Below are 27,030 nucleotides of genomic sequence, written 5' to 3'. Positions count from 1 at the left end.
CCCGAGGTGATGATAAACATTTGCGCGCCTGCGGCTTCCGCGGTGGCGAAGGAGGCCTCCCGCATCACCGGGACGAGGGCTCCGCCGCTATTGGAGGGTGTGCTGGGGATCCCTGGGCTGCCTATTGTTCGACGGGGCACGGGAAATAAAACACACCAAAATAGAGATACAAAAAGAAAAGGAGGAAGTGAGGGTGAGTGAAGAGGACAGCGTGGTGTTTGTCAGCGCACCTTGCGGACAGTGCTGCCACTAAGTGGAGCGTGTGCTGTCTCTCCTCGTTTTCATCTATTGTACATTTCTTGCTGACAAGCTTTGTGGGCTATGCGTGAGCTGTAGAGGGAGCGTCTGCTGGAGAGAGTAGTTCGAGGAATGAGCTTATTGTGGCGGCGTGTGAGAAAAGTGGAAGCGCAGCGCGTCACCTTGTGGCCAGTTTAGGCGTTGCAAATTTATGTAGAAACATTCGCGGAGTTGTGTTCACACACCTTTCTGCAACAGCTGGTTCACTGAATGGTGTTTGGGGACGTTCGCTTCGTTTCAGAGCAAATTTAAGACAGTGCTGTCACAGATAAGCCGAAAATGGCCTTGCCTAAACGATAGGTCGTGCTGTAGAGTTGCGCACTAGTGCTAAGTTATTAGGCGCCTCTTTGCTGTTTTGCGGTTCTGACAAATTTTTACGCGGATTAGCAGAGTGGTGGAGTTATTTACTTTCGTTTCGTTGACTTTTCACATTTGTTTTCTAAGCGTTGGAGCTTTAAAAAACTCTCGTTTTACTGGGTACGAATAAGGAGGCCTCCTTGATAGTGACGCAGTGAGTTGGGAAGTATAGAAGGTATGTATGTGTGTGTGTGTGTGTGGGGGGGGGGGGGGGGGGGGGGGGTACCTGTTTTTTTTCTCGTTTCCACTCATTGGGCGAGCCACGTATGTTCGTTCAAGATTGGGGGGAGGCGACGGAGACACAGAGAGAGGGCCATATTTTATATCCCTCTGTGCCTGTGTGTAAGAGCGGGGGCACAGCACCCTCCGGTGGAGAAGGTTGCCACAGCTGGAATGACATGCCGGAGCCCTCAGAATAATAAAGGATAAAACTCGAGATAGGTGGCGCGAGTGGAAGAAAGCGGCAGGAAATAAGCGGAAAAGATTTCTGCCGCCCTGTCCTTTTCATCCTGCCTCTATTTTTCTTTTCCTTCCTCTGGGAGAAAGATAGCAGGCGCTGAATAACTGCCAGTGTAGCTCTTCCCGCGCTGTTCTTGTTCTTTTTGTTCCCAGGGTCCCTGTAATTCTTTTTCCTTCATTCTATTTCTGGTTAGTTTCTTGCCCTTCTTTTTTCCTTGTTGCCGACGTTATGACGGGGCAGCTGGTTGGTCGGAGATATATGACGATATTGGAAGGTTATTGAACTTGGTATTGTTATCGTTCCAGTGTGTAGCGCGACTGCGGGAAAAGGCCGAAATAAAAGTTTATTTGCTTCCTTATTTTGCTCGGCTTGTTTTCTTGCGTCGACATGCCACGTCAGCAACGCGCTTTGCTAGGAAAGCTGAGAAATAGGACGCTTTTGCGGCCTTGGACCGACCTGCTATAGCACTCGAGAGGGGCGTGTCTTTTCCCATATTTTTTCCCCTCAATCCGACGCCCTCTGCTTCGCCGTCTGATCGGTCGGAATTGAATTCGCTTAGAATCCTTCAAAAATTACTTTCCTGGCGCCCCTTCGCAGTTTTGTATTGGTGCCCCGTTCAAATTTTCCTTCTTTCAGCTAAAGAGAGATATTTTGGAGCCCAACCTCGACATTGACTGTACAGCGAATTCTTGCTATGCCTCAAGTTATTCTTACGCTTACCCTTGCCGAGCTTGCGCGGAAGCATTCACAGTAAAATTATATTGTTAAGTAAGCTGGTGTTTATTTTCTTTTTTTTTTTCATTTCGAAAAAAAATAATTTTGGGCAACGACGCCAGCTTAGAAAATAGGGCACGCAACTCCATTATGTTTCTATCTGTTTGCACTGAACAATATTAATATATTCTTTATTTTCTCTGTTCGTAATCGAGTTTAGGCGCGTTAATGGCTAATGTACGACATGGCTTCCTAGCCACCATAGTTTTTTTTTGTTTTTGTTGGTTTCAAATATATATACATGAATATATAGAAGACACGCGGTCGCTGTGTTGAGTGCAAGCTTGGCGTTTTCTGTGTCAAAGGGAAAGGTTTCAAAGTTGTGTTGATTGCTTGCTTGGATTTTGATTGGATTGGATTGGTGTTCTTTACAAGGTGGACCATAAAGGTCCTAGCCAAGTCAATTCCCTACTGTGACGGAGTTTGTCCCGCCGTGGCGCAATGCCACCAACACCATTTATCTAGTCTGCCTTATCCAGTTCCGCACCAATGGTTGCCTGACCGCAGGCTTTGCTTATTGTTCTTTTGCTACCTGCATTCACCCCCCCCCCCCCCCCCCCCCGTTCTTTTATTCTAAAATTGTAGCTGGAATGTAAGGATCTTATTAACATTGGCGGCATGCGGCAGACGTGCTCGCATTGGATATTGTTGAGTACCATGTGTCGTTCTCGGCAGTTTCTCTGTAATTGAGGAAACAATTTTTAAAACACAGTTTGAGCTATCAGCTTATTTCACCTAGATTTTTTTCTAATCCCCCTTAGCAGGCTCGCTTTTTCATTACTGGTTAAACTTATGGGGTAGGGGGTAAACTGCCAGCCAATTGATTTTGACGCGATGACATAATCAATGGAATTTAAACCTAGGCTTGAACTTTTGTCTTGTGAAGGTGTTCTCAAACTTTATCAAAGGGATCTCAAGATCAACAACAACAAAAAAAGGATGTTACTTGGTTATGAAGGCGCTCAAAAGTATGCTTAAGGTTCTGAAAAACGTTTTATTATGGCTACTGCGGCGGATAAGCGTCAGTTCCATCGCTGTCGTCAGCACGCAGACCGTGCGATTCGCTGAACTATCGTTCAGCCTAGCTTAACAACCACATAATAAGAGATGGCTGGCCGCAATTTATAAGTCAAAGTTCTGTTATGTTTCTGTTTAGCAGTTCTATAATATTTTGTGGGTTACTATGTTTACTGGCGATAGCATTTCGTCCTGCAAGCACTCGAACGAGTTCTTTACCTGTAATTAACGTTGCTCTGTGCTTTAATCACTGGTAAACAGAGTGCTAGGGCTGTCAAAAACTACGATAAATTCAAAGGGATTTTATGCAGAATAAGAATACCCTATGTCACAAAGAAAAAGACGGTAACCAGTAATGCGAAAACAATACCCACAAAAAAAAAAAAAAAAGAAACAAGAAGCTCATTCCCATAATGAACACCGGAAAACGTCAGCTTAGCTTTCTAAAAATAGAAAGTGGGAAGTTTAACTTGCACGTGTAGCCGAGAGAGAGATGTGGATATCTTGCTGGCCATCGTCATAGCGCTGGATGAGCTGTTGCAGGAAGTATATTCAAGAGAGAGAGAGAGAGAGGTGTATTCAGTGAAGCAGGGCAAGAAGCGAGGCTTGCTACGGTAGTACAGGGCGCTTGCTGCATCCTATATCGAGTTATGCAAACAATGCGGAAAGGTACTCGAGCTCGCAAACAAATGCATAGCAGTTCGAGGAACGCTGGTGCGTTTTCGCAATTTCTTCTGTTTCATACTACGATTACTTCGTTTCTCGTCTCTCATCCCGCTGTGGACGCCTGTTGCACACCGAAATTTTCAGGGTCCACTGTGTTTGCACAAGGAATTCGACACGGTTGTGCGTCGACTTTGCCGTTCTTATGCGTAGGCATAATATAGAAATTTCGGCGTTTGGACTTAAATAATTTTTCTCTGATGTATCGGAGCTCGCCGAACACCGTGCATTGGCGAGTCGGAAGGTGCGCTTTTGAATGTCACGATGCGACTTTTAACGTTTTTCAGTTCCAGTATTAGACATCGGAAGGGCTTCGCAGCTGCTGTTTTGCTCAAACTAAGCTTGTTTTGCCTTTTAGTGCTGCTTTAAGGGCTTCCGTTGGAGAATGAGTTGGTTATACTCTTTCGTTTAAGTCCAAGCAATGTTTTTGTTCCGATTTCCCGTGCAGACATTTCATTACAGAGTGCCTACAGACTGTATGGAATTCAAAATAGAAGTGTGTGCGTGCGTGCGTGCGTGCGTGTGTGTGTGTGTGTGTGTGTGTGTGTGTGTGTGTGTGTGTGTGTGTGTGTGTGTGTGTGTGTGTGTGTGTGTGTGTGTGTGTGTGTGTGTGTGTGTGTGTGTGTGTGTGTGTGTGTGTGTGTGTGTGTGTGTGTGTGTGTGTGTGTGTGTGTGTGTGTGTGTCTGAGAAAGAGAGCGAGCGAATGAATGAGAGAGAGAGATTTGAGGTGATCCAAATTTTATTTACTTTTATATTTATTTTTATAAGTATATTTATACTTGATTATATTTATACTTCAAGGAAGTCTTTCCAAACCGAATTGCCTTGCTGTTTGGCATCACAAGCCTTCCTAGCTGATGCTTGAACTGCATCGCTGTGCACTGTTTTTGCGTTCGTTAACAGCACGCGAAACAACCGGTCAGGATCAGTATTACCAAAATCTTAGCGTCTGGGAGGATGAATGAATATGTTTAAATATTCTTCGAAATTGATAAGAAAGAATATATGCACAAAACGGGGTTCCTTAGATAAGGATGACAATTAACGTCCAAGCTTTGTTTTCTTTGCGAAATATTATGTCGCCTTATATTTATTTCGAAATACCTCTCCACTTTAACCTCTTCTCCATCATTAAACTACTTTCTCTGCGGAAGGCATGAGTAACTTTGTATATGCAGTGGTTTGCGGCTGAACAAAAACGAACTTCATACAGGAACAAGCCGTACATACCATGTGAATGTTTCATCATACGCTGCTGCGATTGTGTCGAGGTAGTTTCAAATTCAGCGTAGCTTTTGTTCCTTGGAAATATACAAGGGTAACTTTTTTTTTAGCCTACACCAGCTACACCAGTGCCGCAAAATATCGATGTTTAATGGCATTCTGCGACACTAGTGTAGCTGTATGTTAAATAATAAAAGAGCCCTACCGAAAAAAAAAAAGGGGGGGGGAGGTGGGGGGGAGTCTTCGATTTGAAACTACCGCTGATCCTCTCCGAGTAAGGTGCTGCAAGAAAATCCGATGACCCGGTGAGACTGCGGCACAGTCTTCTGCGCCTCTTATACTGGTTGCTGCAAGAAACGTCACTCGAGTTCCCAATGCTCGACGACGTATACATACAAGCCGTATGAACGTGCCTTAGTGGCCTATAGGGGTAACGTGAATGCAAGGGTCCTAGCAGGCTGAGTCTGACATAACCTTCCCATGTGAAACGAGACACCCAAGTTGGCAGCTCCTGCCAGTGGACCACGGTCATGGACACCGACACGGCACACAGTGACGATCGGTTAGGCCTGGCGTACTATTGCTTTCGCAATGAAAGCAACAGCTGCGCATGCGCCAACCACACGCAAACTGCCGCTGCCGCCGCAACCGCCGCCGCGACTCTGCCGGTTGACCTTTAGCCGGTGCCGCGCGCTTTCACCGGGCTGTCTATACAGATGTGTAACGGTGATGATGATGTGGAATCGGAATAAACTTTAATCTTATGTCATGCGTTTGTAATCAATGTTTCACCGTGATGATAAGCCATTGAATATCTATAAGGTGCAACCGTGAACAACTAGGTAAGCCACAACAACGCCAAGGAACCACAGGTTAGCCATGGCATCGCCGAAGCTTTTCGTTTCTAATATCCAGGCTTAACCAAGCTAAGCCATCACCATTTTTAAATTTTTTTATTCCCTTATACCACTAATTACTATGAGTTATATTTTATTATTTGTTTGTTAATAATTACTATCATCAATATTTATCATTTATACATACCCTACTAATGCTTTCATTAGTAATCGGTTTACTGCAAAGGAAAGGCGCAGTATCTGTGACGAACATCCTGAAGGCCCTGTTAGACCTCGTGAAATAGCGCATTCGCACTAAAAGGCGGGACAAAAGGAAGGCAGATTGTGCGCCACACACAGTAAGATTTATCGCAGCTACCGATTCACGACAAAGCACCCTTATAGAATCTGGAACAACGAAGACGTGCGACTCCTCTAAATCGCGTAAGCGCGCTAGGAATCTACTCAACCCGTGTGCGCAATTTTAAGGCCACACTCACTAAGGCTTTCAATACGAAGCACTCGAGAGGAAGCTGGAAAACGGGTATATATCGAGGGGCGCGAGGCTCGACTCAGATTTTTTTAATCCGGCGCCGTAGCAGGAGTGTTATGTGGTTTGACGCACGCAATTAAAAGCGTCCTTCTCTGTTCCAGCAATCACGCAAAACAAAATATACGAAGCACTGGCATGGCTTTTTGGGCTCACACGAAAGAGACCCGCGCAGAGCTCGGTATTAGCATGAAGCCCGTAGGTGTTTCGCTCCCAGAAATTGGGGGCTGTCCGACGAAGTTAGCGACCCAAGTAGCGCCGCTGGATTAGATGCATTTGAAGGAGGAGGTTTTTAGGGTGAGGAGGACGTGTGCTTGCATTCGGAGAGCCTCTCTTGCACGTAGTCGAAGCGGGATCGTATACCTTGATCTTCGTACGCATTTAAAAGGTCGTAAAGGCAGCCGGGTAGGAGCGACTCACTGCTTAGTGCATACCTGGCGAGCTGGAGAAGGGGCGGGAGCTTTTGCGATGCAAATGAACATTCTCGCTTAGCGCTGCCGCGCACCGGCGGTCTATTGCAGGGGAATTACACAAGGAAGATATTCAGCACGACGAGTGGAGTGTCCCGTTTCAAATTTTTGCCTTGGCACGCGCGCAGATTCAATTTGCCTCATGGTTCATTCCGTTGCCCTCCGACGCGCTTTTGATAGGAGCGGCAGAAAGCGAGGCAAGGAGAAAATCTGTCCAGATCCGCGTACGGGTCTTGTAGAAAAGTAAAACTACTGATAGACGGCAAGATGACATGAAAGGCAAAGCCGTTTTAATAAGCATATATGAACTCGGCAGGATAAGGAACGAAGCCATTTTGTTGCCCGAAGAGACGTCGTCTAGCAGCGAGCAGTTATAACGCAGTGCGTTGAATGGAGAGCGTCTCTCTCATAGTTAGGGAATGAAAAGCCAGAAGAGTCGAAGAACAAACTGAAGATTCAGGTTTAAGTCCGTGGTAATAAAAAATATATAGACAGACTTGGAGCAGGGACTCGTGCGGCTTGGAGCTTCGCTCAAGAACGTGTCTACATTTTCGTTTGAGCACAGTCGAAGTGCGTTAACTTCTGATGGCACGGCGGGTCGATCATTTGAAAGGGACATTGGAGCGCTACTATATACGATGGAAAAGAGGATGATGTTGATGCCGAACGGAGAAAAAAAAAAAAAAAGGTACTTCTGTACTAGGGGTAGACACATCGGGATGGGAACGACCTCTAGCAGGAACAAGACGACCTGTACTTTCTCATCCCCGTTTTTTCTATTCCACCGGCTTCAACGACTTCTCATTCGGCACGCACGTTTCGCTCGCGCCCCCTGGTTCACTTAGGTATGCGTTATGATTCGCTCGCATATGTAGGCAGTTCGCGCGCGCGCATGGCGTCTTGAATCTTTCTTCGCTACGTTTAAAACGTGGTCCTGAAGAGAGACCCGCACGCATCTGCTGTTTTTGGGCTCGTCAAAGGTCTTTTTCCGCAGAGTAATGGCCAATTTGCTTCGCGTCTCCTCCAAGCTCTCTGGCCCCCGCCTTGCTCTCTGGCCCCTCGTTTTCCTGCCTTCGAGTTCGACACGAGGGCCCGATGGTTTCGGTTCCGCCAGGAAGAAAGTTATGGAGCCTACGTCGCCAGTGCTGACTTTACTGTTTCTGTGCTTTTCGTTTTGCGTAGGTGTGCGTCAGCCTATCGTATATGTACGCTTTGAGAAATCGTTGCAGTAAGCGAAAGGGAATAATAAAAAATGACATCTCGCAACAATGATTTCTGTTTCGCTCTACTTATTTTCCCGTCTTGCATCGAGGAAATCGGCTGTCATTGCGATCGGTGCAACAGGAGGAAAACAGCATTTTTTTTTTGTTTTTAAAATTAGTTCTTTACTGCGGTTTTGCATAGCTTGTTCGGCGTGTGTTTCATATGGCCTTGAGAGTACCTAGCGGCATGCCCCCTCTGCGCCGCCCGCTTCTTCGCACATGTGGCACGCGGAGCCGGCGGCTCTGCCTTCTTCTGCTGCTGCTTCGCTTCTTCTGCTTTGCACACCTGCTTCTTCTTCACACACACCGGGAAAACTTCATTCGTACCGGTATATATCTCCACAAATACACATCATTGCCTGACGCAATGCCACACAGCCTTCCACTCCCCCACCTTTCAGGCTCACGGATAATTGATTAAAATGTAGAAAAATATACGTGCGTTACATATTTTTTCACAGCGATATATGCTACACTTCACACTTTAACCTTTTATCGCTCTTCTCGTCTGCTTTTTTTTCTCCGCTACGTGAATGTTGATACTAACGGCACTGATGACAAAGCATGTTTATGTCGTAGTAACTCCTTTATCTTTCCCCGGAGTTTTTCCATTTCATTCTACCTTCATGAGCGCGTTTTTTTTTCCCCTGTCGCGTTCTTTCTTTCTTCCTCAAAACTCTTAAAGGCTCTCGCGTCTTTAGGATACTCTCGTGTCTTTTTTATTTAAGATATCCCTCTTGCAGTGCCATCTAACGGTGAGGCGAACCTTCGCTGCAAAGGGCACCCCCAATTTGCATAACACAACGTCCGACATTTCTTGCGGCGCATATTACGCATTCCTCTTTACTATTGCTACCTTCCTTTCTACCTTTATAATGATTCCCCAAACGAAGTTAAGAGGAGCACGCGTTGTTCGAAGCATGCCCAACCTAGTCTCTAATCTTGATCCTTGTGTATTTTTAAAGAACTGCGCAGTCTGCAAACTTATTTGCGAGCGAATGGAGCCCGAACTTTCAGGGCACTCAGGATACGGTCAGACTTCCACGTGGTACGTTACCCCGAAGTGGATGCCGCCTCTGGCTGCGTGCTCGCTTGCTCGAGCAGTTAACCAAGTCGTGGTATCTTTAACCAGGTTTCGGGTTTGGTCCTCGGAGGTTAACCTGTTTAAAACTCCCAACGGAAACAACATGAATAAACGAAAGAAAAAGAGAGAGAAAGCGGAAAACGATGAACGAATGATTAAAGAACAAACGAATGATAGAGGAGAAACAGTACCTGTAATATTAATGTTGTGATGATGTAACGCAACTAAAGGATGACCAGAACTGAATGTGGAATGTAGAGAACGATGATATAGAATGACGACCCGGTTTTAGCGTCTCCCGGAGTCATATTCATAATCAGTAGAGACTTTTTTAGATTCGTCCATCACGCCATGTCTCGGGCACGCGCGGTATATCTACCGACTTGCTCGTAAAGTCAGCTGGGTTACAACCTGCATCGACAACAGCATTTCGATATCCCTCTGTAGGAGCGCAGCTGCGATAAACAGTCTCCTTTTCTCGTGTCGTCCTCGTTCTGTCCTCCCCCTCAGCCTTTTGTACTCCTACTGTTCTTTCCCGCGGCGGGGACCATTTTGGGCCTTTCAATTCCGCCGTGATGCACGGCCAACCAGCTTTCCTCTCTTCGACCTTCCCATCTCCTCTCTTTCTTACCGGCACTAATTAGAACCATTCCGGGAAATTGCCAATTAAGCGGAACGTATTGCCCGGGGTTCGGTTGAGAGAGAGGTGAAAGTTAAGATTGGGAGAGGCGTAGTGGTGCGTTCCCTGTGCTGTCCCTGGAAACGCCTTCGAGCCCCGGTGTGCGCGAGAGAAGTCGTAAGTGGTTTTTGCGGCAAAGTCTCCGCCGCGGAAAAGGAAGTGAGATGCGAAGAGGTTGCTGCGAATATCCTTTGCCTCCAGACGTCGACGCGCATTGCGGCCAACCCCCTCCGTACTATACAGAAATCTCACGTACTCTAGGAGTCGCTCATTTTCTCATCCGCTCTCGCATTTATGCATACGCCTATCCCGTCTAGCCCTACCTCTGTCTCTCCCGCTTTTTGCGCGCAAATACACATCCGTGGATAGCCAAGGGAATTGCGGGTGAGCTGTGTGCGCGTATAGATATAGGCGTGCATACATACCGTGTACACACTGTCTGTATCACCTTGCCTTCCGCCTCTGTCGATCGTGGTAAGGGTGTTTGTTATTCAAATTCAAGCGGTCGCATGAAGGAGGCGAGTCGGAGAGGGATGAGGAATGAATTGTGTGTTCCGGAGGTCGACCGCTCGAAACAGTTTGAGTTACGAGCGAGGCAAATAACGCTCGTTTTCGTTAGTGACAGTGTTTGCATTTGCACTCGAGGCGGCTTGCTCTGGGTGCTGATTGGATCGGCCATTGAATTCGGATGATTAAAACGCTTCATCTGATCTCTTTATGTCGGTGGGTGGAGTGGGATTTAATTCATTCACTGTGACGCAGGCTTCGTCTTTATCAGAGAAGTGCGACGAATCAATGACACCATGCCATGCTTTTTTTTTTTTTTCTTTCAAGATGTGTATTTGTGTGGTGCGCGTGTGTGTGAGGGGAAGTTGGGGTTGCTTTTTCCGCATCGTAGTATCGATCTTTCTTTCCCACTTCAGATATCGTTCATTCATGCGTTCCATTAAAAACGCTGTGCTCTTTAATCGTAATCAGATTAAGGCAATCTGTCTTGAGGAGCTCGCTGCGTAGAACATCATTTTGTTTTCGGTTGTTTACGTTATAGTACCAGATCTCTTTCTGCATTTACTCTTAAGTGCTATTCATTTTCATGCCATCGATGTGGGGATAGTTAGTGGACAACAAGCAATTGTAAACAAGGGGGTAGCTGGATGTCCTTCTGAGTAAACTCTTTGCATAACTTGTGGTTCTTCAAACATAACGCCATTGCTGTTTTGTTTAAATGGTAGAGCAGGTACTGAATAAGTAGTAATGAAATAAGCGCACTTCCTGCTTGAAATTTCATATACATGAGATTCAAAAAGACTAGGGCTATTCTGACGCACTGGGGTCAAAGTGTTTCTTTGCAAGCCAGACTGTTTACTTTTATATTTCTTATTACGAGTTTGGGGAAATAGATACTTAATACGCGACTGTACCCAGTCCTTCTGCAGTCACAAATTTCCGGCACCACTGTGCGGCTGAAGTGGCGTTAAAATTTTATGAGGCGGCGTTGTGCTCTCCAGGCTTCAGTGCTATGCGTAACTCTTGGAAACCGATCACTTGTAATAAGCAGTATTTTCGTTTGAATTCATTGAATACTGCTGAGCAGGCACGCGAAATGCGATGCCCGTGTTCTGCAACTCCTCCCGGCGTAGTACTCTCAGGTCCTTTAGGAGGTACAGCTGAAGCCCCCAGCGCACAGTTCTTATCGTGGCGGCCCACGCTGGGCGCATCCCGTTGCACTGAGGCCACGTTGCATTCCTTACAATTTGAATTTATCCAGGAAGTCCCAGAGATTGTTTGGCTACGAGATCTTCGCTGGCGTGAACCTCATCGCATACGCAAACACTGCCGCGTTGACAACCGGGATTAAATTAGTAGCGGCGACGTCAGGCAGACGTCCGACGGTTGAGTGACCTCGGTAGCCAGGAGACGACGCTTTTCCGAGGAGGGTTAACACCAAGACAAACACCGCGCTCAGGTTCAACTAGGCGCATGCGGGCAGGACAACAGCCCTTCCCATATGACACCAGGCCCCTATTTCCCACAGCTCATCTTCCAGACGCGAAACCTCCTTTCTCCGCCACTGCAGGTCTTGGCGTCGTACTCTTCTCTACTAGGAAAGTCCACGGCGCCGACCGAGCTTCTTAAACAAGCCCGCTCTTCGCCAGAAGGATTAAGCTATAACAGCACAATAATGCTTCCCTTCTCCGCGCTCTCTTTCACTACGCGCTAAACCATCTAATCATAGTCTCTCCACTCAACATCCTCGACTGCTTCTAAGCAGACTGAGGAAGCTTGAGGGAGGAGCGAGATTAAATTTCTTCGCGAAGCTTTGAGCTCCCGTGCTCGTGCAAAGGCTCTAGCGGCGCGTTTGTGCCTCGCTAGAACCGCCATTTTTTTTTTTTTTGCTGTTTTTGTTTCTCCCGCTGGTTTCCATCATTCCTTCCCTCCTCAGCTGAGACCTTGTTCTCTCATCCTCTCACCCTAATTCACCCCTGACAACAGGATTAAGTACTCAGGCCACGAGGTGACGGGGTTGGCAGGTAAGTGCTCCTGAGTGAGGGAGAAAATACGGCAATGCGAACACGAGGTGGCGACCCTATCAGAGGAAATGCGGGTGGGAAGTGTTGGGTACCAAGTGGAATATGTGGACGACGTACTGGCGTTCCGTCGCACCGCTAAAGCTAGGCCAACTGTCTCTCGCAGTAAAGCGGCACGTAGCTGCCGCCAACCCAATCGGGGCTCGGATGATGTCTGAGGTGAAAGAGGAGACTGCGTGTAAAATGGGGAGAACGCTGTAGCGACGTGAGCGAGAGGGAGGGAATTTGGGGTTGGAGGTGACGGCGGCGTTTGCGTGGGTGCTGACAGGTCGGCAAATCCGCTCGCCTGGACGCGTATACCTCATCCCCTCTGCTAGAGAACATTTTGCGAGCAGCCATGAGAAAGCGGCCAACGAGGCAGGTTAAGCACCAGGGCTCTCTTCGTTCCCCAATTAGGCGAGATTAAACGATGATGACGGCGTGTTGAACAGCAAAGACGACGAGCATGCGGCGCTGCCACCAGCAAGGCACGGGCATTTGACGAAGACTAGACTGACGTCATTAGTACTACGTGCAACAACTCGCCCAGCTGCTGTTGGCGGGCCTGTGGAGAGAGAGAGAGAGAGACAAGAGAGAGAGAGAAAGATAGGTGTTGGGAGGAGAAGAGTGATGCAATTTGGACGGCGTCGAGCTTCGCTGCATCGCTCGATTGAGCCGCTAAGCTTTGTTCATTCGCTCTTTTTCTCGCTGCACTTGTTCTGGACTGTTTTGTGCGTCGCGCGCAGCGGCCTGGATTTTTGCGCTGATATTTCGTGGCTGTTAGAGTGAAGCAATTTATGCGCGCACGACTTCGGCGGAGACTTTATAAGCGTGCTAAGGACAGCGCTTGCTGACGCAAGTTGGGTTTGCAAGAAGCCACCTTGATCGCCAGAAATGTGCGACTTTTGATTTTGAGAGTCCTTTACTAAAAGCATCTCCAATTAGCTGTTAGCTCCGCACTCCAGCCTGGAAGATCACATGTCCCTACAAAGCTATTTCGAGAAGGCCCATAACTAAAATTGCTTTGCACTAGCATGGGAGGGTAACAGTTTCCGGTTGCGACATGTTACGCAATGCTGGCATCGTTTAACCTTGAGAAGAAACCCTCCATGCAGCTGTGGCTGAAACGAAGGCTTTGGAAAATAGGTACGGTCTTTTTGGCGGAGGATCTAATATGGCACCCACCGGAACCAACGTGTCGCGTACATCCAGTGCGACGCTCTCGCAAGCAGTGTATGTATGCATTAAACGCGCAGTTATAGGCGCCGTCAGATGCAGGCGCGAGTGGAGGTTCCGCGCTCGGGATCCCAAACTGATTGGGTTTTAATCGCCTGTGCAGTGCCGCATTTGGCCCACCAAGCACCCAACCGCCAATGCAAATGACTCTAACAGGCGCGCGCAGGTGGTTCGAGTTACGCATGCACAATTGCGTCTCTTCCCTTCTCTTCTTTTTTTATGTGCTAAATGTGCACGTTGCTTTTGTGTCGCCGCAAGCCGCGAGTGAAATAGGCGTCGCTGCTGTGCGCGATTTCCAGCCGCCCAGCCGGCGGGCTTCCTGCAAAGACATGCGGGCATCTGGGCGATATCGAGCGGATTCGATGCTTCTTGGTGTATATTGTATAGCGTTCGCTATATTTTGACATGGGCTCACTCGCAGTCTCGGCGAGTAACGACGTTGACTAAAGCTCTTTTCTTGCTCCTCACTCGAAATGCGGAGGCGACGAGCTGGACGGGCATGTCTAGTCCACTGCGTGAGAAAATGCCCTGCGTCAGTTTTTTGAGACCGTCAAATGAGGGTACACAATCTTTTGCACCTAGAACACCGGTTAGACACTTGTTAGGTGCAGCTGAAGCAAGAATGGTAAAAGAGCCATAAATGTACTGAGGTTTCCTTTTTGTTTTCAAAAAGAAACGGAATGGTAAGCAAAGCTGGGAAGAAGCATTCATTTTTAAAAGGGAAAAATGAAAGGGCCAATATCTGCAGTCAGTGATAACCTGGACATAAGAAAGAACATTAAACCGCCAGAAAGGCCACCTCCCGCCTGCGAACACGAGATGCCTTGGGCGACCACAACAGCGTCTCACTCAAGCTTCGTGCATCACGCTTCGAGTTTTCCGTTCCTTGAACAAGGCTTCTGTACCGAATCCGACACATGCAATATTTCAACGAAATCAACTTTCTAACCATTCCTTTTGAGATAAACCTACTGCCTGATTAGCTGGATGTCCTCAAAGCTTGAACTTCATCGTTACTTCTTCAAATAAAGAATGAATAATTGCCTACACGATTTATAATTTTGCGCTTGCACTTAGTCCAGTAGTTATTTCCGATTGCCACTTCTGGACCATTGATATAATTATGGTTTTGTTTTGTTGCTTGATTTACAGGGCTTAACGTCATAATCCCACATTTTGGTTGGTACCACGCACATTGAACGATAACGAATTAATCTACGCAAGAAACGAAATTGCAGTTATGATACACAACGGACTATAAGCACGCCTAAAGGAAAGCGTCGTTCACAAAATTCAATGCAAGACGAAAGTTCGCCGTCGCTACAAAGCGACTTACGTTGACTGTGTGTGTGCGTGCGTGCGTGCGTGCGTGCGTGCGTGTCTGTGTGTATGTGCGTGTGTGCGTGTGTGTTTGTGTGCGTGTGTTTACCTGTACGAATGGCAGGAATGCATGCATCAACGATACTTTCACGAGCAACAAACCTTACGATTTCACGTATTTCATTTTCAAATGCCTTTGATGACGACACATTATGGTGCGCAGGACCTTGATTACTTAATTGAAGATTTACTTAGCAAACATCCGCGCATTATGAAACTTCTTCTGCACCCTAGTTCCAGTCATAACTTCAAGAACAATGTAAAATTCAACCTTCTATCTCTATCTCCCCCTTAATGTGTCCATTTCTAGTTTTGCATAACATGCGTTTTCTGTCGTTTTTTTTTTACACTGTTTTTGTATGTTATTGATCATTATTGTTCATTGTAGCGAGGTACGTGATGTCGTTTCTTTTCTTCTCTGCTTTGTGTCACTGTTGCTCTTTTTTCATCGCCTATGTGTTAATGTGCCATTCTAATGAGCAATGTGCGGGTTGACGGGGCCTCGTTAGGCAAACGTGAATCGGCTTTTGTCCCGTCGCCTTAGACAAACCTTGTCGAAATAAAACTTCATTTTACTTCAAATATACGGCACAGCACTTGCACAAACTTGTGACAAAGGCGGGGAAAGACGTCGTGGCGTTGTGTTGTTGAAACGCGAAAAACGAACTCGCGTGTTGTGAACAGCGAGCCATTGCAAATAAAAAATAATAATAATAAAGAGTAGCCTACTTGCAGCAGTCGTCTTGTTCTCCCGGAACGGAAAGGATGTGAAAGCGGCTTAAAACGAGAGAGAATGAAAAGACAAAGAGTGAGCCGACGAGAACAAGCGGTTGAAGTTAACGAAGTGAGTACCGCGCGTTTTTCTCTGGCAACTGGCTGAAATCAGTACTGGCGTGATTGTTGAGCTTACGTCGCGTTAACGAGAAAACTGCTCGGTTGAACCGAGTAAATGTTTTCTTGCGTGTCTATCCATCCTTCTTCTATTTTGGTTTGGTCGTTAGCGCGAACGATGTGTATTGGTCTCGCCTGTGACAAAATGAGAACAGCGTGCAGTTTGATTTCTAGGTACAGCTCCCAGGTTCTCCGTGTTTTACTTTTCTTTTCTAATACGCGTCGTGTGCTTTGCATTTGTCTGCAAAAAAGAAAAAAAGTTGCTTTGCCTTTCATTTTTCGAATGTTTCATGAAAATGAATTTGCGCTCAACTTGTACTGAACGAGTGAACTGCTATATTACAATCTTCTTTTTTTTTTTTTTTAACACAATTTTCGTTCGTCTCGGATTATACGTCTAGACGGCGATGAAGCTTGATGTATTCCTCTTTCAGAAGTTAAATATTTGCATACGCGTAGCTGCGAATTCATTTCTTTTTCATTTTATGCTTAGTTAGCGCTCCAAATGTTGCTTAAAAGAACTATAAGAAATATAACTATAATTATATAACTATAAATACAAGAAATATAAGATAACTATATTTCTACAGTAAGAGTGGAGAGAATGTTTTCGTTCGTCCGTTCCGTGAAAGAAGAGAGAATTAATTTTTGTACTAATTTATTGAATTGTTCTAGTCCACTGATTTAGTTCATGCACCTTCTTTTTATTTTTCTTCGCGTGCAGTAGGAAACGGGAAATGCAACTCGCTCGACTACATTCTTTTTTTTTTTAACTGGAACATTTATTTGTTGCATTGTTGCGAAGACCTACCACATGAGCGATATTATTCATGCTTGAGTATAGATGTCAAAGAACAGATACCGCCGGTAACATTTAATACGCTGAACGCGGTAGCGGTCGGCATAGGCAACGGTCGCTGCAACGATGGCCGAGCTAATAAGCTAAAATGAGCACATATGCATACTATATGGCTACGCACATAATCGACTTCTATTAGCTACGCAGTGTAGAAGCGTGACGGGACTATCTGGAAGGGAAAACTACTCAGCAGACTCGTTGTTTCAGACTGCCATTTCGCGTGTTGTTAGTCGCAGTTATAGATCACTAGGCCTGATAGTCAGTTTCACTTTTATGCGCACATCGACGAGAATAGTTGCCGCTTTTTTTTACATATATATAAACAATTTGTTGTCATGGATGGCCAAGAAAGGTGACACTTTCCTGCTTAACAAAGAAAATAATAATAATAATCTGAAACTGCGAGCGCTGCGGTAGATTGGCGTGGAGCATGGGTGACTACGTGTGCAGTATGACGTAAAGTAAAATTTAGAGGCATTGTCCCGCTCGCAGAGCCGAGCTCACTGCGCACACAATAATTGAAAAGAAGAATGATTTACGGAAAACAAAAGGAGCTAGACTAGCATGACTTTAAACAAAGCACTCTGTGCGCTGCTGCACGTTACATTGTCGTAAAATGCCGTGGAAAGAATCACAGCAATAGTAACGTAATTGTGAAAGTTGCTGGCGTCCAGCCACCGTTCTGTTTTATCGCACGCATTAAACCCACTTCCCGCTCGCGTTTCGTTTTTTGAAAAGGGTAGGAAGGAAAACGGGACAAGTGGGAGCATAATACTAAGGATAAGAATACAAAACAGAGCGAAGAAAAGATTAAACGCACGAAATGAGGTTTAAAGAAATAAAGGGCGATGGGAGAGGTAGGGGTGAGCGGTGCCGTTCGTGGTCGCTGAAATCTCACCGAGGCGCGCGAGGTTGGACGACCGCGCTCGTGGTCGTCGGCCCATTACGTCGTAAAAGGCAAGAAAATCGCCGCCTTAAACGCCGCGCTGAGACGATCCGCAGGAATTCCTGATTTACAGCGGCTTCGGCGAAGCCGACGCTACTTTACACGGGACGCGTTTCCCGGGGGCCGATAAAACTGAAGCTCCTTTCGCGAGCGGCCCAAGAATAGCTTGGCTATTAGATGGAGTGCGTTTAGCTTACTGATCATCGCCGGTTTTGTGTCGCATTGCTTCGCTTTGTGCGTACAAACGGCTACGTGTATCGTGTTATGTACTTGCTCATTTCTTCAACTTATTTTTCTTCTGTCATATTTTGTTTTTCACTGCGTAGAAAATTCACGGACAAATAATCATCGTCATCATCAGCCTGACTATTCCCTCTACAGTGCGGAGGATATTCCCATATTACTCCAATTTACCCGGTCCTGTGCTAGCTGCATCCACTTTACCCCTGCGAACTTCTTAACCTCATCCGCCCACCTAACTTTCTGCCACCCCCTGCTACGCTTTCCTTCCCTTGGAATCCAGCTTGTTACCCTCAACGACCATCGGTTATCCTCTCTTCGCAATACATGTCCTGCCCATGTCCATTTCTTCTTCTTAATTTCTACTAGAATATCGATAACTTGAGTTATTTCTCTGACCCAGTCTGCACGCTTCCTATCTCTTAATGTTACCCCTACCATTTTTCGTTCCATAGCCCTCTGCGTTGTCCTCAACTTAAGTAGAACCCTCTTGGTTAGCCTCCACGTTTCAGCCCCATGGGTGAGCAAATAATAACGGCTTCCAATTTCGATGGTTGAAACAGATGATTGCACGTGACATCTTACTGAGACGAACATATTTGAGCACCGCCGTGGTGGTGCAGCGGTTTGGGCGGGTTGCTTTGCCCAAGCATGCGGGATCGAATGCCGGCAGCGGCAGCCGCATTTCGATGGGGGCGAAAAGCAAGGCGCCCGTGGGCTGTTCGGTGTCAGTGCACGTTAAAGAACCCCGGGTGGTCGAAATCTCCGGAGTCTTCCACTACGGCGTCTCTCATAGCCTGAGTTGCTTTGGGACGTTAAACCCCACAAACCAAACCAAACAAAAAGCGTATGCTTGGATTGCGGAAAGCGCAGCATTTAACCTAGTGCTTACCGCTTTGGCGAGGCCAAATCGGCTGTCCTCAATATCGCTACTAGCTGCGGCTGGTCAGTGTCGACGAGAGATTTAAAATAATTCATTTGATATTGGCGATCGAAGGAGTGTCTTGTGTTGCGGGTGTTGTTTAAGGAACGTGCATTTTGACGTCGGCGTTTGCAACGCAGGTGAACTGCGGACGGCAAGAAGAGACCTAATGCTTCAGTAGTCTGTCTTTATTAAGACCACATGTGTGAGGTTATGGAGGCACAGCTTAAAGCGTTGGTATTTAAACCAGCAGGAACTAGATGTACACAAACGAAGAATCGTACGTAAAGCTGGAGACAGGAGCTGTTAACGCTATCGCACGATACCCTTAAAGGCGAAGTTTAAGTGTCCCCTACATTTTTTTATCTACATTTCCCCTAGAGGCGTGCAACCTCGACTTGCTGTATAGCTTTAGCACGTAGTAAGCATTAATTGCACAACTTAAGACCTTAATCAAGTCATAATGAAACTTGCGTTACTTAATGCATCTCTATCTGTTGCCTTCTTGCTATCTGACGTAGAACACCGCATGACCTTGCGAGAAATATAACCCAGTATCTGAACGCTACTTTTTTGTTACTTTGTTTTAGTTTTCGTGCGTTTCGGCGGTGAGTGGCATTATTACTCGCTTGCGCCGTTTATTACGGAGTTGTTCGTGACTCATAGCTTCCGGCGGCCTCGCGAGGCGCATACGCGGCGTCGATTTATAGCCGACTCGCGCGCATTCCCCTTACTTGCTTCCGCATTAGGCGACTTACTTCGTCCCTTACTTCCGTCTCTCAGCGCCTGCTTCAGCCTTCGCCGCCGACTAGGCCGTGTTCGGCGAGCAGTCGTAAACGCTTTACGGTTCTCTTGTGGCAAGAGGAGGAGGAGGAAATTTTATTATCCCGTTCTCGCGAAACGCTGAGCGAAACGTGCTGAATTCTGCATGGATTTAAGTGGTAGAATCTGGTTCATGGCTCAATGCGACCGTATTTTGGCACTTCTCGGGCCTCCCCGGTCTACACCACCTCGCTTTCTGACAACTTCTGCGCCAGTAGTTGTCTATTATAGTTCGTGAGTTAACTCTGTTGCAATTCTGGAGGGTTTATAGAACTGGTGCATTCTGGTAGTGGAACTCGTTTCGCAGGGAAGGTAAAACCCTTGCGAAAAAACAAACAAACACGAAGACCGAGAAAAGTGTAGCAAAGTGCGGTAGTCACTACTAAGAGAAGACTGCGAAGTATCGCCTCTGTTGTATTCTGACGGAACAACGTTAGATCGCTGCTTCTACCAAGAAATCAGATGACGAGGAAGTTTTTGTACCTTGGGCGTAATCCTATTCCAGAAAGATGCCACGCGCATCATTCACTATCGCACGATAGCGGTCAAATGTTTTGCGGTGAGTCCTATCGCAGGCGCGTCGAAATGGTCGCCCTACACAAGGTAGTGTTTCGGCGTGGGAGAAAATAAGCGCTGTTATGTTTTCGGCGGAATGCGTGGACGTGTTGCCGAGGTCTGAGTGCCGTCGACGTCGAGGCGCACTTCTCGGTCTGCGCGAAGATTACTATATTAGGCAGAAACTTATGTGTGGTTGCGTACGACAGACGTTTTCTGTCAAACTGGGAAGCGATGTCTTTCTCGTAGTAGGCTGAAACCCTTGTACACAATCTCAACGCAGTCTAGGGTGGCGAGAAAAGAAATAAGAAAAATGCTGCCACTCGGCTTCAGATTAAAATACAGAACTGATTGGGTTGGAAGGACGGAATAGGGTAAACTGAGGTTATTGTTTACATCAAAGATCTAAAAGCGGGGGATATCCATCCGTACAATTGTGCCAGAAAGAGATAGCCGGCAGAAGGCTTTTTTTTTTTTTTTCTTTTACTCCAGTCTAACGTTTGTGGAAAGACAGAGAGGCCTCGTTCTTGCATAAGAAAGGAATCCGTTCAGTGGTGACTCTTATCCTCAGCGAAATTCTCTACCGTGTGTGGACCCATACAGTGAGCGCAGTTTCAATGGCATCACTCTGCAGGTGTTTGGGTATATAGACGACTACATATTTTTTTTTTTTTCGAAAGTCTTCATACTTGCCTAGAGCCATGGCTGAATGTTAAAGGTCATCCAAGACCAAGACATGGGATTGTAGTTCTCTCGTGGGGTGCCGGACACAGGGATTTTGCAATTACTTGGTGTCCATAAGAAGGTGAGGGTACAGCATGTTTGCTGAGCTTACCACCACAAGTCGTAAAATTTGCATGTCTTGCGCGTCATTTCTCCATCATCAGTCGATCTTTAGCTCTGGAATTGTATGCGAATGATTAGCAGCAGCAGGTTGCCAGCAAGACGTTGTTGCTTCTGTGTGTGAAGGTTTGTCGAAAAATCCCAAGACAGCGAAGTGGAAGCGTCGTGCTGATAATCCCTTAGCGCAGAAGGCTGCTATCGTACTGTACATACGAAGTTGTCCCATAGGCTGAGATATGCGAGTCCGACGTGCGGAATACGTGTTAATTTTTTCGGCACCGAAAAAGATTGGAAGGATTTTTCTCTATCCATCAGCAACGGAAGGGTACAATCCATTAAGCGCGAGCCATCGGGTGTGGTGTTTGGCACATGACATGCTATGTAATTTGTAAGGTAATATTAAGTTAATATTACTATTCAAAACGCCATTGCTGTGAGACCGGCATTAATCGTCTAGCAGGCCATCGTGTCATTGTGTGGCTACAAGAGCGTTTTTCTTTTTTTTTTTTTTTAATTTAGATAACCTGGAAAGCTCATACCTGTCAGAACATTGTGCGTCATGAGGTCTGCAGAGGTTGAAAGAAGTATAAAATTTCGAAAGTTAAAAAGAAACACACGGTGCAAGCTTCTTTTTCTTGATGAGAACATTTTACTCTGTCATTGGGATCACATAACGAGGGAGATTTCAGAAGTCTGGCAAGTCTGGAGAGGTACGAATGACTGCGCCAGCAGCTCCACCTTTCACTCGCGTGTTTATGAGTTTGTATTTTTAAACTTGAAATGGTTAGAAACACGTGTTGGCTTGTGGTCTTTTTTTTTAGATTTACGTCCCTTACCCGCATGCATATATTTAAGTGTTACAAATTTTCTTTTTGTTACGATTATCTTTGTCTTTTCTGTTCGTCTTCTGGTTCGTGGTGTCCGTGTTTTCTGGCGCTGATTTTTACTCCCGTATGAATCTTCACCAACTATCTGCCCGTTCGTCATTCTAATTGGTATCATAGAGCGCTTTAAGTTCCTATATCTAGTCCACTTATTGCAGAGTTCTTAAAGCCGTGTAACTGAGCTTTAGCCCGTGGCAGCCATTTTTTGAAGTGCAACCTTAGTTGTGACCGACGTTTTAAGTTCATAGTTGTCAGAAAGCCGTGTTCGTGTGTATAAAAAAAGCATAAAAGGGAGAAAAGTAGCAGCTCGCAAGCGCTTATTTACGGGGCTCGTTTAAAAAAAAAAAATCAGTTCATTCGAAGTTCCTTCATTGCTTAAGGTCCGACTGCTTTTGCATGAATCAATAACTGCTTGCTGGAGGAAAATGTTGACTATTCAACGTGCCTGATCTGGAATAAATCTCAGATGTATTCCACGAAACGATAGCCTTTTTGATATTCTGTGTTTAATGAACAAGCGCAAACCATCAGCTCTATCTTGTATAGAAGTTGAGATAAGTTGAGAAATGTATATACACGTCGAGCATTGGAGGCTCAGGAAATTTTGATCACCTGGGGTTAAAGAACCCCAAGTGGACGAAATTTCTGGAGCCCTGCACTATGGCGTCTATGGTGTCTCTCATAACCCGAGTTTCTTTGGGACGTTAAATCCTACAAACCAAACCAGGCCAAACCAAACCATTAAAGCTTTGAAAATCCACAATAAGATTTCTGATCTCTTCTCTTCAAAGTCAAAGCTTCATGCGCTCGCCCCGTTGTTATACGGCACGCAGATTAAGGCACCAAATTAACTAATTTTCATAGCCCCCTTCTTTCTGCGCGTGTTTAAAGAATTTTTGTTTTTCCTTGAGCTCCGCCAGTGCTCAAATTTTTCCTCCACTTCGTAAATCTCCTCTCCGTCCGCGCGCGCGGTAACGCCGACGCGTTGTCCTGTGCAGCAGCCAAATTCTCCTCGTAGAAACTGCAGCCCTTCGTGTGCGCAAGGCGGTCCTGTTCCAGTTCGCCCTCCGCTCACCATTAGGGTGTAAATGAGCTACGCTTCCAACGTCGCCACACTTGCGTGCATGCATTACGAGTGTGGAGTCCTGCAATATCGGCTCCGTTTCCTCGTGCGGCTTTTGTTCCTTGACAGCAAACTAGCAGCCCGCGCTGTTCTTTCACAAAGTAGTTTGCAAATTAAAGTTACTCAGAAATTGTTTGTACAATCTTCTTCGGAACATTGTTTCAAGTCCGCCTTTGTTTTCTTATTTAAAATTTTCGAAGGCTCTATATTTTATTTGAAGGCAGTTCCGCTTATTATTTACATTGAAGTTGAAGGTTTATCGACGAAACAAATATATATACATATTTTTTCAAGTGCTGTGCAGATTCCACAGATCAGACTCCTCTGACTAGTGCTTGTAACCTTTGCTTCAGCCTCTTTTTCTCCGGGTATATTTACTGCTGCTTGGTTAAGATATCTTTACCTTGGAACACGGACGCCCGAGCAGTTCCACTAATGCAGCCAGGCAGCAACAGTACGAGAGACAAGCGCCCTTTGAGAACGTGTCGGTTCCGTCGATTGAGCGAGCCTTTCGTTGTAAACCGCGCGTTTTACTGCGGCGCATTGTGTGCACTGCATTCAACTTCGTGCTGAGTGAGTCTTCTGGCGCGCTCCTCCTGAAAACAACCTTGTAGGGAGCAGCTCCCGTGGTTCGCTGCTAGCGCTGTCCCAAATCCCAGCTCTTCCCCTATAATTTGCGACTCGTAACGACTTCGGACGGACCCGCGAACGCGCCGAGTTGCACCGCGTTCTCGTTTGGCGAGCGACCGCGACCAGTCGTTGATTTGCCAACGTCCCGTGCTAAGGAGTGGGGAGGGTGAAAATGTAAAGGGAGAAGGGAGAAAATGAAAATATATTGAAGGGAAGATAGGAAAAAAGGAAAGAGGGAAAGGAGCGGACGGCAATAAACCAAGATGAGGTTTGTTATTAACGCATTCGGAGCATGGAAGGGAAGGGTTGCGAGGGCTCCGTGAAGACCCCCGGAATACCTCGGCATTCTTACCCGTTTCCCCATTTTCCGCCCCTTCCCCCTTTTTCTTTCCGGTGGTGCTATTCTGCCATAATTATAATCAGCGTTTTGCAGCCGCCTCTGGTCCCGACGTTCACGACGGAGCCTCCCGTGTGCGGGGTCCGTGATGAAAATAGACGGGAACAGTTACATCGCCCCGCGCTTCCTCTTCTGCCCTTATTCCCGTTTCATTTCCTTTTTTTTTTTTTTTTTCACTGCGCTCCTGCTGACGATGTATCTCCGCCCGAGCGCTCGTTTCGTTCGGTGAACACTACTGATGAATACGAGTTTTTTCTGGAGCTGATAACGCGAAGGCTATTTGCTTTGTGTTTAATTGCATTCTCCTCTTCGGCTGTATGTTTTGTCGGCGTCGAAAGGTTTAATGCGGAATTACATGCTTTTGTAGTGGCCAGCCGACAGTTAAGATCGGAACAGCATGTTTTCGGTGTTTAGGATGCCAAGCAGATGTTTAAGTCCGGGGAAGAGGTATGAATGTCTCACTTGTCGACGAGGTGTCGCTCGATGATTTGACGACGGAGTTATAGTTCCCTTGAGGTTTCCCTCTCGCCTAAAGAACAGTGTATCAGTCTGATGGCTTTGGGAACCGAGAGACGCAGCGATGAAGGTGAAGTGTGCCAATTTCGCAGCGTTGTTGGCGTATTCCTGACTTTTGCCTTGTCCACGGCTCTTCAAGATAACCATATTTTGTGTGTGAGTTTCTATTGGTGATTTTGTTAATCATCTTTAATGTATTAAGAGCTTAGCTTTTGTTCGTCCAGGCTTTCCATTCTTGTCCGGCGGTTACATTGATGTGACGCGAATTTTACGCATCATCAGCGGGAAGTAGCTTCTAGTGTCTGTACCTAGAAAAGTGGTTGTTTTTGTTTTTGTGCTTTATTGGTTGCTGCACTTGCATAGTAGACTAAGTATTTGCAACGGTGCATTAACGTAACGTCTGAGGGGAAGTGATTGCAGCTGCTTGTTTCATTGTTTTGGGAATCACGTGCACGAGTGTATTTTTTGGTCGGTGTAGTATATCTGTTTGAACTATTTGTTTTTCTTTTCTCGCTTGCCCGGCTATTCTTTGAAAGCGTGTTGAGAAATCTGTAGGATAAACGCCTTAGCACTCACACTAATCAATTTTCCTGAACTAAATCTTTTCTCCTGCTACTACTCACGTAATTTTCTTCTTTTAAAAACATGCGTTAAATATGACCAAATACTGCGTCATTACCAAAAACTGTGCGATCTGAGGCCCTGAGTGCGGTCGTGCAGCTGACAGGTCGTGCGTGGTGCACAGACGACATGGTTCTCTGTGTACCGGCGTATAATCACAGTTCATAGTCCACAAGGCTTTTTCCTCAGCCGTAGCACCTATACAACATTCTCGGCGCTCTTGTGGTTGTAGGGAGTGAGCGGGAAAGTTCTTACGTGCTTACCTGCTCAACAACTTTGGTGCATACAGTGAGATGCATTGCGATGTCCAGATTTCTTTGTGTGTTCTGTGAACGTTTTTGTGAAAGCTGTACATTGTAAAGCCTCTAGAACGCGTTTTTGGCCTAGATGGTGCATTTCATGAGGACTGGATGAACCATAAAAAAAAAACGCACACAGGAAAAACAGAGAAGCAGATAGCAAAGGCACTTTCTCTTTTCTCTGCAGTGTCTTTCCTGCACTGCACTACAGTCTCTTTCCCGTCATGCTCCTTTGTTTTTCCTGTGTGCGTCTTTTTGGCTGGTTCATCCTACCTTCATTGCCAAGCCCGTTGGTGGACCTGATCTGTGATGCGCCTTGGTTATTGCAGATAAATGAGCATCTTCTTCCTTGTTTTGTGTGTCTGCGCAGAGCCCGTGATCGTGGAGGGTCCCCGGAATCGGACGGTGTTGAGAGGCGCTCGCGTGGTTCTACCGTGCCTAGTGGAGCCCCCTCCGTCTTCCGGTCGACCGGGGAGCAGCGGTGGTGGCAGCAGTGTGCTGTGGCTGCTAGACGGCCGCAGCCTGGCCGGACAGGGTTCTTCTCCGTGGCGCCTGTTGGACGACGGCGGGCTTCTGCTTCTCGAAGTGGAACCTCCCGACGCCGGCTCGTACCGCTGCAGCGCCAGGAACGGCCACGGAGTCGCCTACTCCGAGGTCGCGCATCTGGTCGTCCACGGTGAGCTCCTCGTCGTGTCCGTGTCTTCTTATAAACGTCCGACGTAACTGCCAAAAGCTGGTATCTACGGTTCCAGTCCAAATTCAATATTTCAGGGTGATTCCGGTTCGTGTTGCGTCCGCCGGAGGTGAATGGTAGGGTCAGAGCATATAGCTGTAGACGCGAAGAACGTGCTGGAAAAGTTTATTAAATTGTTAAGAGAAAACAAGGCACTGTAGCCGTCCCACAGTGACCGGACAGCTTGAACTTGATGGGAACGAAGGGGATAAGAAAAAAAAAAAGGAGATGGGGCTACGGATATAAAAACAGTTGACAACATTTACGCATTTTCCGAAATTCGCGATGTTCGGCAAATTTTTTTTAGACAGTCGCAGCTAGTGTACCTGACGTGCGGTGTGCACGCGGCGTCGGCACGAGCGGACACAGCTAAAGTTTTCGCTAATTTTTGAAGCGATAGCTTCACTACGCGAGGTAAAGCCAAGGTCATCTTCTCTTCCGATGACCTTTAAACTTTCCAACTTTGGAACTTAAGCCGCGACCACTTTGGATAGCTGTAGCCCTGTTTACATGGACCCGACAGCGGAGGGTCGAGTTGGGGAGTTGAGTTGGGTGAACTCGACCCTACCGGGTTTACATGAACCCGACCCGACGAGCGCAGAACCGGCTCTGGATGAGCGGCAATTACAGCGGCGCCCCGCGTCGAGGCGAACAACTAGTAGACGGCACCAGATTCCGTTTTTTTTCCCGCGCATCTCTAGCGTTTTCCATACTCTTCTCCTCTCTCGCTGTGCCCCTACTCAACTCGACAGCGTTTACATGCTTGCTGCAGCGAAGTCGAGTCCAGTCAACCCACCCTCTGCGCGCAAGTTGAATGTACTCGACCCGTCGT

At 46.7% G+C, this 27,030-nt stretch overlaps 1 protein-coding gene across 1 annotated transcript in view; it reads left to right on the top strand.

Moving 5' to 3' along the window:
• Positions 1–27,030, top strand: part of LOC146182297 (tyrosine-protein kinase transmembrane receptor Ror2-like) — a 502,076-nt gene that overhangs the window by 348,995 nt on the left and 126,051 nt on the right. The window contains exon 5 of the mRNA XM_084577387.1: positions 25,836–26,141. Coding sequence (XP_084433513.1) covers positions 25,836–26,141 — 306 coding nt within the window. The remainder of the gene's footprint in view (positions 1–25,835; positions 26,142–27,030) is intronic.

Source organism: Amblyomma maculatum, chromosome 8 (genome assembly GCF_055883805.1).
Source record: "Amblyomma maculatum isolate TAMU_Amacu chromosome 8, ASM5588380v1, whole genome shotgun sequence".
NCBI classification, from domain to species: domain Eukaryota; kingdom Metazoa; phylum Arthropoda; class Arachnida; order Ixodida; family Ixodidae; genus Amblyomma; species Amblyomma maculatum.
Note: the sequence above shows the minus strand (reverse complement) of the source record. Positions and strands in the feature narration are given on the sequence as shown.